Source organism: Dermacentor variabilis, chromosome 3, assembly GCF_050947875.1.
Source record: "Dermacentor variabilis isolate Ectoservices chromosome 3, ASM5094787v1, whole genome shotgun sequence".
NCBI lineage: Eukaryota > Metazoa > Arthropoda > Arachnida > Ixodida > Ixodidae > Dermacentor > Dermacentor variabilis.
Genome location: NC_134570.1, coordinates 81,624,038 through 81,639,977, shown reverse-complemented (window position 1 = coordinate 81,639,977; position 15,940 = coordinate 81,624,038). Strand labels below are relative to the sequence as shown.

Here is a 15,940-nt window from a genome sequence, read left to right as displayed (position 1 = left end):
TGCACCCAGATTACTGCATCAGTTGCTTAACTGCCGTGTTGTGTGTGAACCCTTTTTGTTGCCTTCTGTGCTTATTTGGCAAACTTCGTAGCACTTGCCGTCACACAGCAGACAATAGAGAGGTTCACGCGTGGTGTGACCTCTGAGGCCATGTGCCTGCTCCTACCTCTTGGAGGCTAAGCTGCAAGCGACCAGTCTTTTCTGAGGCTCGTGGTGGTAGGCATGGTGAGGTTTCACTGGTGGTGCTGATCCTGGAGGTAAAGTCATAAGTGGCCCCTTTTCATCGTCTGCTGTGTGGCAGCATGGTTGCCATAGTTTGCCAAGCAGGCACGGCTTGCAACAATAAGGCATTGCGTTACTGCAGTGCTTAGACAGAGCTTGAAAACTTGCGCTAACTTGGTGGTGTTGATGTTCACAATGCGCTGGAAACATGTGCTTTACCTCTATCAGCCGACGCACTTTGGTATTGAAGTCTGTGGAATTGTCGATGACATCCATATAGGGGTGACCAATCCATGCCTGAAAGCAAGATGGTACTGTCAGGAATCGGAATTATGTCATTGTCAGGTCAACTTTCCAGAGGCTTGAAAACGGCAAAACCTATGCATCTGTCTAAGGAAGGAAGCAAGAATTAAGCATAAAACTATTGTCCTGTATTACCGATTTCTATTTGGTGTGAGTTGTGAGAACATGTTATTTTTCCTCGCGCCTTTATGCGTTCATAGCGATGTCATTTTTTTATCCTTCAATGTCGGCTCTTCCTATCACTGCTAAGCACAATTCACCAACGTTGGACTGTTCAGCTAAGAATACGAAACATGAGCTGGGATTAGACCATTGTGAGACAGGCTAGTTTTACGCTACTTATGACTGGTCACCACAATATTAATTCTGCTCAGTACAAGAGGAACCACAGGTTCAGACATTTGGTTCACGTGCTTAGTCGAGAGACCAGTGGTGCAAAGCTACCACCCGTGGGCTTAAACAACTGAACTGAACAAGTGCTTTCTTACTCAGTGTAGTTATAGAAAAAGTTTGCAATCTTGGACTGTGAATGCAGAGTGACCTGTGCAGTTTTTCGCATAATCAGGTACAGTAAACATTCAAGGCAGCTTGTAATGAGACAGTACTGTCCAATCGACACAACCCTCTTAGAGTTGTTTTCCTATCTTTCCTTTTTTTTTTCTTTTCTTTGTGCTGTGAATATATATTTCTTTATTCTAAGGAACTTGTCTAACAATGCAGGACACGGGGTATTGCTTACAAGAAAGGACGGGCAATTGCTTCAATTTGTCCACGCGTACACAAAGTGAGCAAGAAATAAGGCTTCAAAACAAATGTACATTTCTTTTTAGGTATTTTAACAGGAAACAACGTAACCACATACGTATTGCGCGAGAATCACCATACTCTCAAAAGTCAGCTGCAAAGGGGTGGGCCACGCTGACTGCTCGCAAACTCACTTGAGCTGCCAGCTTGTCTCGCTCCCGTGCCAGCTCGATGCCCTCTGTACGGCAGCTGTTGTCTTCGGTGTTGTAGAATTCCTCTGCTCCATTGGCGGCTGAAACCTGGAAAGTGGATTGTTGCACCACCATTGCACACAAGCGCACGTCAAGAAAAAAAATGCAATGACCCAATGTATTCACAGAACAAGCCAGGCGCGGGCTCTGGGCTGGTGATTATTCAAACTTTGCTTGGGCTGCTCGTAACGGTTGTCACTCAACACATTCATTGTGAAACTGCAGCACGCACAACAAATGAGACACAAAACAAAAGTAACAAACAAGCGCTGACTCGCAACTCAGTTTATTTTTGCACATATATATATGCCCAGGCTAGCTAAAGTGAGCATATGCAAGAGCATTTAGAAAAAAAATCTAAAATGCATATAAACAATAAGCATAGAAAACACAGAGCATGTACGCATTCTAAAAAATCATGTGGAATTCAAAAAGGCAAATTCCTTGTCAGTTAGTAATATAGATGGCTCACACACATATCGCCATGCTTTTTGATATGGAAGGCCTCGGTCATTTTGCATGTTAGTTGGTTCTTATGAGAAAACAAAATCTTAATAGTATTACAAAATACAGGTTTACAAGAACATCTTTTCCAGTGGTTTGCTAAATGTGAGTGGTTACCTTTGTCAAGTGATTTTTGATGCTCGTTTAGAAGGGTACTGACACACCGGCCGGTCTGGCCTATGTATATATGGCTGCAGGTTAATGGCCCAACACGTATACTGCACCAACTTTGCATCTTACGAACTTGGTTTTTTCTTTGAGAGCACAGGCACGCTTTTTCGTGTGGTTTTTTTCAAACTCTTTGGCCACCGCCTGGCAGATTCGTTGCAGCCTGTCAGGAGTAGTGAAAACAATGTCAACACCAAACCAGCTGGCAGCATTCTTTAGTCCGTGGGAAAACCTATGAACATAGGGCACGACAGCAATGCTTTTTTATAGCGTGTCATCTCTGCATCTAGATGTCTCTAGTTCAATAATTTTTTTTCAGCCGCTCTACATATAATGTGCTCCAGGAATCCTACTGATTTTGATCTAGTAACTTGACGTGAAAATTCCAGGTTCATTGTGTCATGGCATGATTTACACACAAGGTCCGTAAGGCAAGACAGTGGAATTCCACTTTTGACAATTTTTGAATGGCCAAAGTTACAGTGAAGAAGTGGTTTTACTCATCTGGGGTTATACATCCTGCAAGTGTATTCAGGTTGTAGCTGCAGTGTTAGGTCGAGGAATTGCAATACGTTGTGTTCTGCAACCTCATGGGTAAACTTCCACAGCCGTGGTCTAATGGTTAGGGCGTCCGACTCGGCTTCGGGAGGTGGTTCGTTCGAAACCCACCGCCGGATACCCACCGGTAAAATTGGGCACAGGCGTACCCCGACCAGGCGCCCGGCTTCTACAGCGTGTGCGCCTGGGAGAGGCCTCGCAAACCCTGCTGCGCCCCTCTGCTCCTCGGGGTGGTTCGGCAAAACCCTATTTCGAACAAAACCTCAGCCTGCAATCCGCATTCTCGGAATACTTTAAAACGTTAGCAGTGCAACCACATTATGCCTTGTCATATAATATAATTAAGCATATACAAATCGAAAAACCTTTTTAACTAAACTGAGTAAACCACTGTGAATGTTTCTGTCCACTCCAGCCAGGAAAATATCGCTGAGGAGTGGGGCAACCTTTGAGCCAATAACCTACATACCCCAGAATTCTGCGTGAGGAATTGAGTAGTATAAATCTTGTACACTGATACTTAAAGTGGCACAACACTCTGGATTTTCTTCTCTCAAATACGAAACAATTACTTCAGAATTAGGAATAACTAACGGGTCACAAATCTATAGTGTTGAAAGCTGTTTCTGAATAAAGCATGCTATCTGTTGCTGCCACGTTTTTTTTTTTTTTTTTTTTTCAGTAACGATGGTTTGAAACGGCTTGCCCTGCTTGTGTGCTTTGCACGAAAAGAATCCTTCAAGATGCAAGCTTTTTGCTTCCTTAACTTTTGCTTTCTTAATACTAAGATTTTGTTTTCTCATAGAAGCGAACTAAAGCAAAATAACCGAGGCCTTCCATACAGGAAAGCGTGCCGATATGTGCGTAAGTGAACCACCTATACTACTAGCTGACAAATTTGACTTTTTGAACGCCACATGATTTTTTAGATTGTATGCAAGCACCATGTTCTTATACATTATTTTTTATATATATATATATATTTTGTTTTCTTTTCTAAATTCTCTTGCACATTTTCACTTTAGTTAGCCAGAGTATATACATGTGTGTAACTTGCTTTCCAAAAATAAACTGAGCTGTGAGTCAGTGCTTGTTTGTTACCTTTGCATTGTCTTGTTTGTTGTGTGCGCTGCAGTTTCATAATGTATGGCTACCAACTCGGCCAACTTTCAGCACTTTTAAACTCAACGCATTGTCACACTGGCTGTCTTCAATAAACATGGCCTTTGTCACCCACTTTGTAAACCTCCATGCATACAATAGATGTGTCTCAATACCCTGGGGATGCATCCATTACATCAAAACGTACACAAGGCTGTCAACTAGGCAAGGCCACACAGAAAGAAGCCAGAGCAAATTTTGCCCAGTCTCCGGCTTGATACTAATGCTACCAGTGCGATGATAAAGCAAGATCATCTCACTTTCCTCAGTGCATAGGTGGTACAAAACAATGTGCAACTGTGGCATCATGTGACTCGCGATCAAAGGTAAAGGAATCAAGTCTAAAATGCAAGCAATTAATTGCAGGAAGTTTTGATCCTGTCTGATCTTTGGGCGGCTGTACACCTAGTGGCACGAGACAGCACAATGATGCCAGACGTAACTAAAAGCAAGGATGACTAAAGACAGCACAAGATCCTCCAAAGCAATCACTTGGCCTATGTTGAGGGTTAATTCTGGATTAAATATATTAATAAAAAGAAAGAAAAGATAGGATCTTCAATGTAGAAACAGTGAAGATGAGTGCTGTAATTAGACAGCTTGCAAAATATTTTGGAGGAAAAAAATAAAAAGCGGACCTTGTGTATTGTGATGCCAAATGGCTACTGACGTGTTGCTATGAGCCTTTGCTGAAGTCTACTGATGAACAAAGGAAAGAAGACTACGTGTGGGGAGTACAACTATGCTTAAGTGCCTAACTGATTACTTTTATTCAAAAAAGAAAAAAATTGAAGAATTTGTTGCAACACATATTCAGAAGAAAAATGCCGGCAGAAACCGAATCGGGATGATTGTGGGTGTTAATGCAATTGGCATTGCTGAGCAACACACCGTATTGCCACTGCAAATATGCGTCGTGTATGAAATGTGTACTGCAGCTGGACTCTTCTCACGCGTCCCTCTGGACACGCTGCATCATCTAACAGCACCGCCACGTAGTCCAGAAGTGCTTGAATATATATTATGATGCGGGTACGATTCCGCGCAGCCTCGGATAAATTTGGAAGTATTTAAGTGTTTTGTAATCAAAAAGCGGCACATACCCGGAGACCCAAGTCGGCATGAAAGAGGCTTGCTGAAGAGCGGCCCACACCTAGCGTCACTCACGAAGTGACCCTAGTTGGTCGGAAGGTTGGTTTTGACCCGGTTCGCTGTGCAGAGTAGCCCCATGGTCTACCGCAACTAGGCCATGAACTACCCAATGACCCAAGTCGGTGTGAAAGAGGTTAGACCAAAACAGACATACATACCACAAACTGTGTGACGCTCCCAAAAAGGGCAAATTGTATATTTTTTTAAATGCATTCAGTTACACAATATTCAGGGACTACAACTCTACTGCTATTTCAAAGATTCACTAAAGGGAAACAAATCAATTTAGAACAATAAATATTCTTTAAAATCTTCATATTTTGTTGGTTTCTTCATATTTGTAGGTTGATTCTTCATATTTTGTAGGTTGATTATTAAAGGAAAAAATGAAGGTCAGTTTGAATTTTTTTTAATGTTGCGCAGAATCCCAGTGCCCGCAGGCCTGTGTGCCGTCACAGGTTTCATATTAATCTTGCGTGTTTGGGCCTTTGTGGCTCAGTAAATGTTCCTGAACCTTGCCATGTTCAGTCTTTCGCTCTTTTAGAATATGATACTGCCAACATTTACCAACAAAAACTTACCCAGGCCTGAGCAGACGCCGTCAAAACTCATGGTCACGGCTGGCTGGTGCGGGAACTTTAAGGTGTCGTCGCTGCCCATATTTCATTTTTGAGTCTTTCCTGGCTTAACCAAGCCACTCCGCACCATAAGAGTGGCTTTTATTGATAGTGTTAGAATTGTACTTTACTAATACCGCTTAAGTATTTTTTTCCTCTTTAGCATCCCTTTAACAGTCAATGTGTAAATATAACATTACCCAATCTAAAGAAGCACTAAACACCCAACAGAAACTTGCACGATATGACATTCTTTTTGATACATGGCTACCCATAAGAATTTGCGCATTTAGTACACTGAAAACTTCTCAACCATCAATTTCTACTCGAATAGCGTAAAGGTAATACATATTTGTTGTTTGTGGTGCATCAGTAACTGCAGTTTAATATCAGCATAGCTTTTTTTTTCTAAAGCTCCAGGAGTAAAAAAGAAACAATGATTTGTTACTTTTTCATGTATCGGTGAAAACTTACCTGTAACACCAAAGTTTCTTCAATACACCTTTTAAAGCCCCAGAGGCCACATTGCAACAACAAGTGGGATGTAAGCGATAAATATGATGAATGAAAAGCATTAAAAGATATGAAGTTGTGCGATCTGAAGTACTGCTATCATGCAGACTCACCAGGTGAACAATCTGGTTGTAGCGGTTGTCCCTAAGGTCCACCGTGTGCCAGCCGTGAGCTTTGACAATTTTCTCCCAAATCTCTTTGCTGACAACTGGCAAAGAAAGAAAAAAAAAAGAAAGGATACAGTATGACTTTTAGGTTCCCTTTCACAAGCAGTAGATTGGGGCATAGGCTTGTGTAAAACAGTCATAATATATGGCAAATAAGTAAATCAATAAATAAATGCAGTGGTAAAGGATGTGGCTGCTTGCAGAAACCAAAGATATTTCTTTTGCAGTGCGATTAAAAATTTAACCATGCGACTCTACATCAAGCATGCAACTATGACACAAGATGGCAGAACTGCATAACATTGACAAAAACAAAATTCTTTTTTTTTTAGTTCTTGACCCAAAATGCCCTTTTTCCTAGAGAACAGTATAGAAAAAAAAACATAACAAAACATATCAATTAGTGAAGTTGAAAGAAGCAAAAAGATTTTGCCGCAAGTGCCACCACTACAGTGTACTAGCACTGATGTCAAGTCTTGCACAGAAAAGCTGGATCATGTGACACTGCCCTGAAGGAGCCACTAGAGCGCACCGACATTCACAATTTTAATAAGTGCCACCCTCTTCTGCCTTCTACTAAATTTACTTGCATGTGCAAGGAAAACATGCTTTAATTGAAGCATCCAAAGAATCTTAAATCGCGTGCCCTGTACGCAGTCTCTTAATTGGATTAAGCACTTGTTTGCCAAGTGCTGAATTGAAATGGCATATCTTTCACTTGACGTCTCTCCTATCTCACTACATCCTTCTCATTTGAAGACCTTACATACCCCAAGTTCGATATAGTCAATAATCAGTTTGTTATGAGAGAATCACTTTACAAGAGTAGGCTCCGCGCGTTCAATATAGAGAATAACTGGCTTTATTCAGGTTTAACTCTGTAAGGCAGTGTGTTGGCAGCGTACAGTCATGAAATGACACTTGAAGGTGTGCACAGCGTCGGCAAGACAGACAGCTAGACAAGATGTCGTAGATCCTTTAGTGCCTGCATCCTCAGTCTCCACTTTTACTTTTTCAGCGCCTGCATGTGGCAGAGCATGCGTCCCAGTCGGAACTTCTTTTTCAGTGCTGGCTCGTGACGCCTAGTGGCAATATGTTAAATCAGGCTACAGATCTAAATTCCAGGCTGCATGCCAAGGCTGTGGAAATATTTACAGTCTTCCGAGAGCTCACACCTCATTGACTTTGAACATCCACTGTTAATACAAATCCAACTAAGCATTATAGATGCACATAAGCAAACTGCACCCCTACATTCCTCCTATGAAGCCGTTAAATGTTGACAATTCACATCAGCATGCTCCATTTACTTCTTGTAGTAGGTGCACCCCTCTGACCATAATAGAGTACAGAGGTTCAGCAGGGTGAAGATGATACTGACATGCAGAGGCATCCATGGTACCACGGTCGCAGATAATGAGGCAGTTCTTGTCGCTGGTCCTGGCCAAGTCAAAGTATGTGTCCTCCATTGACATCATGGTTTTCAGGAGATTCTCTTGGAACCTTTCAACTGGAAAAAAAAAAAAGGAAGAATAGTTTTGTAGCAAAAAGAAAAGGAAAACGATAAACATATGTGGAGCACACTTCAGCTATAAGTTAATAGCTACAACAACAAAAGTATAATTACTATAATAGAACAAATATTCTCATTATTCGTAAAGCAATAAAGTGACCAGTTAATGTACCAGCTATTACATGTACACTTTGTCAAGCAAGTATGTTGACAATGACTGGCACAAATGCAGAACGACATTACCTTACCTTCAGCGGGTGTCAGATCAGGAAATCGCACACCGCCACTAAAAGTGGAAAGCAAAGAACACACTCATATAAGACCAAAACAATAAATAGAAATAAATAGAAAACACTTTATAGAAAGTAAGATATACAGTCAACGACCGATTTTTCGGACATGCCCAATAATTTGGACGCCTTCGCGGCACCGCCACGGTACCATAGAGTCATTGTATAAGAACGTCTGAAATTTCGGACGCAAAAACCCTTCGCCATTCGATTTTATGGACTTTTTGCCATGACCGCAGGTCCGAAACGGCATTGATTGAAATCACCATTGCCGTCATTTTGACGCGTTGCATAATGCCGGTTCTCGAAAGTCGGCTTCGCCTCAATACAGCAACGTCACGCGGTGAAGCATAATCGATGTGTTACAGTGAAGCATACCAACAATGGGAAGGGCAATTGTCATGGGTCACAGTATGTATTCCTTAATTATACACGCATGCACCCGCCGTCTCCTGTCACAGTATGAGCACCGATACGCCTAAAAGTGTACTGACAGGCCTTTAGAGCTATTTCAGAGGTGCCTGTGGAGATTTGGGTCCTTGGGGGCAGTAAAAAGCATGCATTCATTCTTTCGAACTGCACGATTTTTCGGACGCTCTCGCGGCTTCTAGCGAGTCCGAAAAATCGGACGTCGACTGTATATGCATACATTGTGAACAAAGTTCATAATTGTCCTCATCTTTATCTGTACATATAATCACTACTGCGTGCATCATGTTTCTCTCTCTCGAAGGTTCCAGAATAAAACAGCTGCCTTAGAAATGGCGAAAGTGCTGGGTCATCTTTTTATATTAGTAATACTAATACATACTAATACATAGCACAACTCCGTCATCCCTTCACTAGGCAACTATAGAGTGGACAAGCCCTTCCTTCTTTCTATATATTCCCTTTCATTCTGATTTATTTATTTGTTTATTTATTTATTTATTTATACGTTTATTTATTCAGTGCAGAGGGTTCACTCTGCGGCCACATCTGTTTTCATGGGCCTCGCCTTTGTGCAGAGCCTTCAGACCTTTTGCACCCTTAAATTTACCTTTATTCAAGTCCAATTAAATTTGCAATCAAGCTAATCTGGAGGTATGCATAACTGAAGATTAAATCAAGCAATGAAAAATATTGCTGGTCACCTTGGCGTGTCACGGACTTATGACCGCATTCATCGGCGCTTCTTTTTTTATTATTTATTTTATTTCACATACTGTCAATCCCTCATGGGATTATAACAGGAAGGGCAAGTACATATGGTAGTATTTGCGAACAAAGAATATAAATACATTATATAATCACGAGTATGTTATTGAAAGGTTTTGGCTTCGCTAAACAAAATAATTAAGTACTTCATCACAAATGCAATACTCGGGTACGATATACTATAACGAAGAAGAATCTGAGAAAAGAAGAAAACAAACAAGAAAGAAAAAAAAAAGAACACCTGAAAACACATGTGATATAAAACACCTAATGAACAAGAGAAACAGAATGCAGTCATGCGTATTGTTTCATACAAAAAGAACACTCAAACGTTGTGACGTCTGCCATTATATCGCTGCCTGATCTTTGTCAGCGACTCACTAAAGCAGGCTGACTGAGTCACAAAGCAAGCTGATTAGAGTGACAAACTGCTATGAGATCCCCGACAGCTGTCGGATATCAACCAAGCAGTGCACAATGCTGCCAGATATGTACATCTGATGCTAACAGAAATATTAGAAAAATACCTTTTACAAAGGTTTTCCTTTTTTTTTTTTACCTGAGCAAGACGGTGGCGGCCTCAGGCACACGATATACCTGTTAAAAGAAACAAAATGCAGTTGTGTTTAGCAACTACACATCACAAGTAATCCTCACGAAACTAAATTACAACACTCATGAAAGAGGAGACGTAATTTACTTTTAGTGTACCAGCTCAAAGGCAGTGACTAAACATTGCCATTTTTCATTAGCTGTGCCTCTCCATCAACAGAGTGACAAATCCTGCTATCCACATAATGACCCGACCCAGAAAACTAGCATCAGCTTTACCTTTATTTCTATAAATGTTCCAGTGGACACACCACGCCCTGGCCTTGTGGCTTACTCAAGATAGTTGAGATGAAAGGAGCATGGGAACTTTGAAAAAAAATGGCAGGCATTCACAATTAAGCGAACATGTTGCACTGAAAGTCTTCCCTAGAATCTGGTTTTTTCAAATATAAAGATTCCATAGAGATCAATGAAGACCTAGAATGACTGTCTGCTTTTGTAAAAAGAGCGACAAATATGTGCCCATTAAATTCTCGATGATCTCCCAGTCTTTGTTTGATTTACAACTAAGAAATCGGTGCTGCAGCAACGGTTGGGTTGCCATTTTCATGCTGTAGACGTCTAGATTGCCAGACTAATGGTATTGTGTTTGCTTCTGCTGTGAGTTTTAGGTGGCCATGACAAATTAAACATGTTACATATCAGTGCAAGCAGATGGAACACTAGCAAAGGACATACGCAGGTTGCTAGCGTCGGTGTCCTTAACTTGACTTTCATCTGTTTACACTATTCCATCATAACTAACACACCCAGCTACCTGTTTTGACAGACTGAATAACTTGTCATTTGTCTCCAAGCTGCAAGCTGACCCTAGGATCACGCTGAGCTCTGCATGGAGCTGCTATGCTACGACTGTCAGAGCAGGTGTGAGCTGCACATTCATTTAATTATTTCAAGGAATGTGCTACTGTGGATTCAGGTCACTATGGTTGCCGATTATTCTATAGGTTGACTTATAAACAGTTTTTGCAAGCCCTGTCCGCTGTTATCTTTCTACGCCTCAAAATCTGGACATACAGAGTTTCAGTACATAAGAAACATCTTGCCATATTTTATTCTTTTTCAATGTGTTTGAAGCGAACTTGACTGGGTTGTAATAAAACATGGATATGTTTGCTCACATGCAGGGGCAAGCAAAATGGACAGAAGCAAACGTGATTAACTTCACTATAGTCTGAGAACCAGTTCAGCAATTAGCGTATGCAACATATCTCACGCTACCAAATTTTAAAGTGCAATGCATGGGAGAATCAAGAACAAGCGCATTTCTCATCACAAAGCAAAACTGAACTTTTCAGTTTGAAAATGAAACATCTGTGTGATTTTTTTAGGTCTAGATAATCGCTGTTCATGAATTCTTCAACATTTGAGGTTTCTCTCAACTATTTAAGTAAGATTTCAGTGACTGAAAAAGTGACAAACCCTCAAGAAGCACTCATTGAGCTGCGAAAAGCAACAAATTTCCATATCAAAGTGTATTATCCGAGAAGATAGGGTAGGGGCACGAAGAATAATACTACAAAACTGTGCAAAATAACTTTAATTATCTTGAACTTTCCTGCCAAGCACTCTGCATTTGTGAAAGAAGTTATGCAAGAGTCAAGCAAATGTACGGGTAAGTTAGTTGTGATGATATTGTGATAATGCATACAAATTTTGACACAGTATGCAAAAGACCAAGCTGTAGCATTACTTCAAATTCACCTGCTTTTCACGTCCACTGTCTAGACTTGTGCCAAATATCTGAAAAATGGGTCTGCTAAGAGAGTTTTCTAATGAAATAGAGCTTTGAGGGGAAGCTGACAAAGACAAACTTGCAGACTGTCCATTTCACTTGGTTGCCTTTGCTAACTTTGCTGATTTTCGGACGGTTTCGCCAGCAGTTGACCCTTTTTGTAATTGTAAAGCTAGCTTGCATGAATATAGTTTGCTGGTCCCATATGTTATGGAAAATGTAGACATGGCTCTCATGATGAAACCATGTGCAAGAGACAAGCCCCAGTAAGTGCAGCAAGTCCTTCGTCTTCACTTGAACCATAACTCTTGTTGCCATTAGTCGGGCAAACATGCAATGCAGAGACATGCACTCAGGAGTTAGGAAAAGGATCTGCTCCTCGACTTTTCCAGGTGCTTAAATAAAGCTTGTTTGACAGATGACAGGTTCTCCCCATTTTTTGCCCTGGTCGCAGACTATTCATTACCACAAAGGCTGCAGCCAAAAGGTAAAGTGATGGTTATTTGTGACCATAAAGAAAGAAAGAATAGAGAGATAAAAAAAGAAAAGTAAAACTGCACACCTTCCAGCCATAATTCTCGAAAAATGTTGACAGTCTTGCTTGGCCTGTTGTCTTTCCACTACATGGCCCTGGAGAAAAACAAGAGTTTCTGGACACACTGAGTTGCAGCTAGCATCACCTTCTGCAATGATTTGTGGTTAAACATGCACGCACAGCCACTGCACAACATTCAGGCAGCAATGCAAGAGTATAGACAAAACACTAGCAGTGATTATGTCCTCTTTACTGTTCAGGCCTTTGAAAATAATTGTTCTCAAAGTTATAGAGAAATTATGGCGACTTTACACATTCAAGTCCAAGTTTATTGTTGCAGCCACTGTAACTATCCTAAATCATTTGCATGCCACCATTTGCACAAAGCCCAGAATTGTTCAGCTTATGTAACCAAGATCTATGTAAAGACAATTTACAAATTAACATAGGCTTCATGTTGATAGGGCTAGTGAAAAACAGTCACAGATTGTTTGCATTGCGCAACGACAAGCAATATATAATCATCAAAACTTAGCATCTTTTTATTTTGTTTTTTTTTTACATACTAAGAACTAAGGCTAGGTGGCAAGAAAAGGCCATCTTGATGACTGCTGGACAGGGCTCGCCAACCTTACAAAAACAGCAGCAGCAACATGCTACTACTCATAACAATGCAATGCCAGCAGCAACAGAAGAATTCAGATAAGAAGTCGAACTTGTCAACAACTCGAGGCCAAAGTAAGAGCTTGACGTTCTCTCCACCTTGCGGGTTTCTGCAGAACTATTACGTCAAACTCTTGCCTTCGCTTCAAGTTGTTGACAAATTCAACTTCACCCTGCCATCTGCTAGCCGCCTGGTTAGCTCACATGGTAGAGCGGCTGCCCCGGAAAAGCAGTGGTCCTGGGATTGAGTCCCAGACCAGGACGAATTTTTCTTCAACTGCAAGGCTCTTCTTTCGAGGAACCCGTATGGGTTTCCTTTGTAGCAATTGCTACAAATGGGTGGATGTCTCATTTTCTCTTAATTAATCTGCACTGCTTTACAGCAACAAAGCATATATTGTTCTGCACTAGGGGATAATCATTGCTAGCACATTATGAGTAACTTCATTTTTGCAAGTTTCTACCACACCATTTGTGGATCTTCCTGCCAGCAAGGGTGCCACATGTAATGTGACTGAGAGTGCCAAGTCACGGAAGTAACAAGAACAAATACAGCTGTGAGAGCAGCCAGCTGTCTAACTGGCAAACTAGACAATTGTAAGCTAATCCTCCATAAGCCCCTGATAAGCCTCCACACAATATGCTTACTTAGAAGGCTTATCAGCAGTACGCATAGCACAACGGTGCATTAGTGTTGCCAAGCAAGCGAAAGACATCCTGTAATGATGTCATGGTGATTTTGACAGGTCAGGCCAATCTCAGTCAGCTCACGCCCACAGACTTCAAAAATGAAATAGAATGTTTCAGTCAGATTTGGAGGATCCTATACCCTTTGAAGTCGAAGAGATGGCACAAAAATGTGCATCCATGCTCCTATTTATTCAGGGCCGAATTTACTAATAACATTGGTATTAAGCCACAGCATTGTAAAAATGCTCAGTTGCATGGCACAATAACTATGTAAGTTCTTAATGTCACCTACAATGGCATGTACTGATTGATAGAAAGCATGCCATTTTGTGAGCAAACACATTATTATGAATATATATGAGTCCATTTGGCATAACCATTTCCTATCAGCTAAGTTCTCACAGTATGATCAAGCAACAGCTGTCACTTGCACAACAGAGTACTTTGCACTTATAATGCAATTTGCTTGATGTGCACTTTAGACAGGGGTCCAAGAGTATTTTTTATTTGGCTGTATCCTTCTTGCCACTTGTTCACTCCGATGTTATGCCGGGGATATTTTCAAAACATTATTATTACTAAGCACAACATGTCACATATAGGTTAATCTGCTGCTACGGCAACAAAACAAGTTATGCATCCACCACCTTTTAGATTCGATCTCTAACCGGAAGCAACAACGGGAGCTTCACCGGCATATAAAATTATTGCTGTTTATTTCTGCAAACAGCAGGTCAGCAAGAAATTCCTATAAGCGCGATCTTTAAGATGCCAATTCTTTTTAATGGCTGCTTGCTACAATAACTACGTGTATAGGCACCATTTTCACTGCACCATAGTAGGGTCCTCCACGGCCTTGAATGATAGGGGATTTCAAGATAACATCTTCAAGACAATTATGGGAGATAAGCCCTTAGCATGAGAAGACAACTGTTCACGACCGTTATGAGAGATAACGGGGCCCAAGTGGAGGCACAGCCTAGGTAGTTAACAATAAATTGCGCAAATTCTCTCTGCCCTGGGACGCAAGAACTTGCGAGCGTACGTCTCGGCCTGCGGCTCAGTACATATGCATGCATAGCATCGAGCCCGCGATATAGCCGCACGTCACTGCCTGACGCTCGTGCGGTCAAGCGTGGCCGGTGCGGTATCTTTATTTACTATTATTATTACTATTACTATTATTTGCAACTTCGTTGCCATTTAGCTTGCCCAAAAAGGCTGTCACTCATGACTGCTACAGGTTGATTATATAGGCCGCAGGGCTGCAGCGAAATGTGAATATCACTCAGGAGAGCACCCAAGCGGTCGCCTTCCTGTTTGGGCGAAGGCGGCAGCGCGTGGTCTTATTACCATCGCTGCATTTGCGCAGTATTCCCGTTTCATGCGGCGCCAGTCTGCTGCCGGCGCGGCGCACATTATACACGCGCGCGCAGCATGTGTTGCACCCGCCGGCGCGGGCCGGATTACGAGGCGACAGCTAGAGAAGCCTCGCTCCCTCTCGCGCAATGACAACGGAGACGAACGGCGCTATGAATCACGTAGGAAAGTTCGCAGATATCACACGCCGAACGGCGCACGGAATAATCCTTTCAAGGACAAACATCCCGCACTACCTGCGCGAGTCCATGCGCGCGCGCGTGCCGCTGCCGCAGCATCTATTTCAATGGAGTGCATGTCCGGAAGCACCAGCCTGGCTGGCAACTCGAAAAATAAGCGCTATATCGTCCCGTTAATTCAATGGCCCAGCGCACGAGGTACGGGTAAAGCCCGCGGCAAATATGGCTCGGGCTGCCGCGATCGCTGCTCCAAGCAAGGGCACAGGGAATCACAGCATCAATGACCTACACGCGCCGCACGTGATCTTGAACCCTTATTTGCCGGCGTGCGCCAGACTAGACACAAGAGTCGATCAATAAGTACGACTCACCGCCGGTCAAGACCAGCTTGTAGACGATTCTCTCCCGTTTCTCCGGGTCGTGTGCCATGTCACTGGCTCGGCGAAGTGGTCGAGGTTTGTGAAAGTGGCCCAGTGCCGTCGCTTGTCTCCTAAACCTACGGCCGCTCCACCATTCAGCAATTCCAGCATCCGCAGAGGCGCACGGACAGCGGATCGGCGCTCGCCGAGCCAGCCGAGTGGCAGAAGCGAGCGGGAAAGGAGGAAAGCTAGTGAGTGAATGTGCGCACAGCCAGAGAACAGCGCGAGCGGCGCAACACGAGAACGCGGGAGGAAGCGAGATCTGTGACGTCAAGCACGCAACATGGAGGCCCACTTTCAGTTTCGGAACGGCTGGCTGCGCTGCGGAAGCCGCGTGCACGTGCTTGGCCTAATTTGATTTGTACTG

General features: G+C 42.5%; 1 protein-coding gene across 1 annotated transcript in view; it reads right to left on the bottom strand.

The window, feature by feature from the left end:
• Ttd14 (TRPL translocation defect 14) overlaps positions 1-15,940 on the bottom strand; it is a 25,904-nt gene extending 9,964 nt beyond the window's left edge. Inside the window, exons 1-8 of the mRNA XM_075685809.1 lie at positions 15,526-15,940; positions 12,270-12,337; positions 9,920-9,957; positions 8,122-8,159; positions 7,742-7,870; positions 6,307-6,401; positions 1,464-1,568; positions 442-519 (exon numbers count right to left, since the gene is read on the bottom strand). Coding sequence (XP_075541924.1) covers positions 442-519; positions 1,464-1,568; positions 6,307-6,401; positions 7,742-7,870; positions 8,122-8,159; positions 9,920-9,957; positions 12,270-12,337; positions 15,526-15,583 — 609 coding nt within the window. The 5' untranslated portion in view covers positions 15,584-15,940. The remainder of the gene's footprint in view (positions 1-441; positions 520-1,463; positions 1,569-6,306; positions 6,402-7,741; positions 7,871-8,121; positions 8,160-9,919; positions 9,958-12,269; positions 12,338-15,525) is intronic.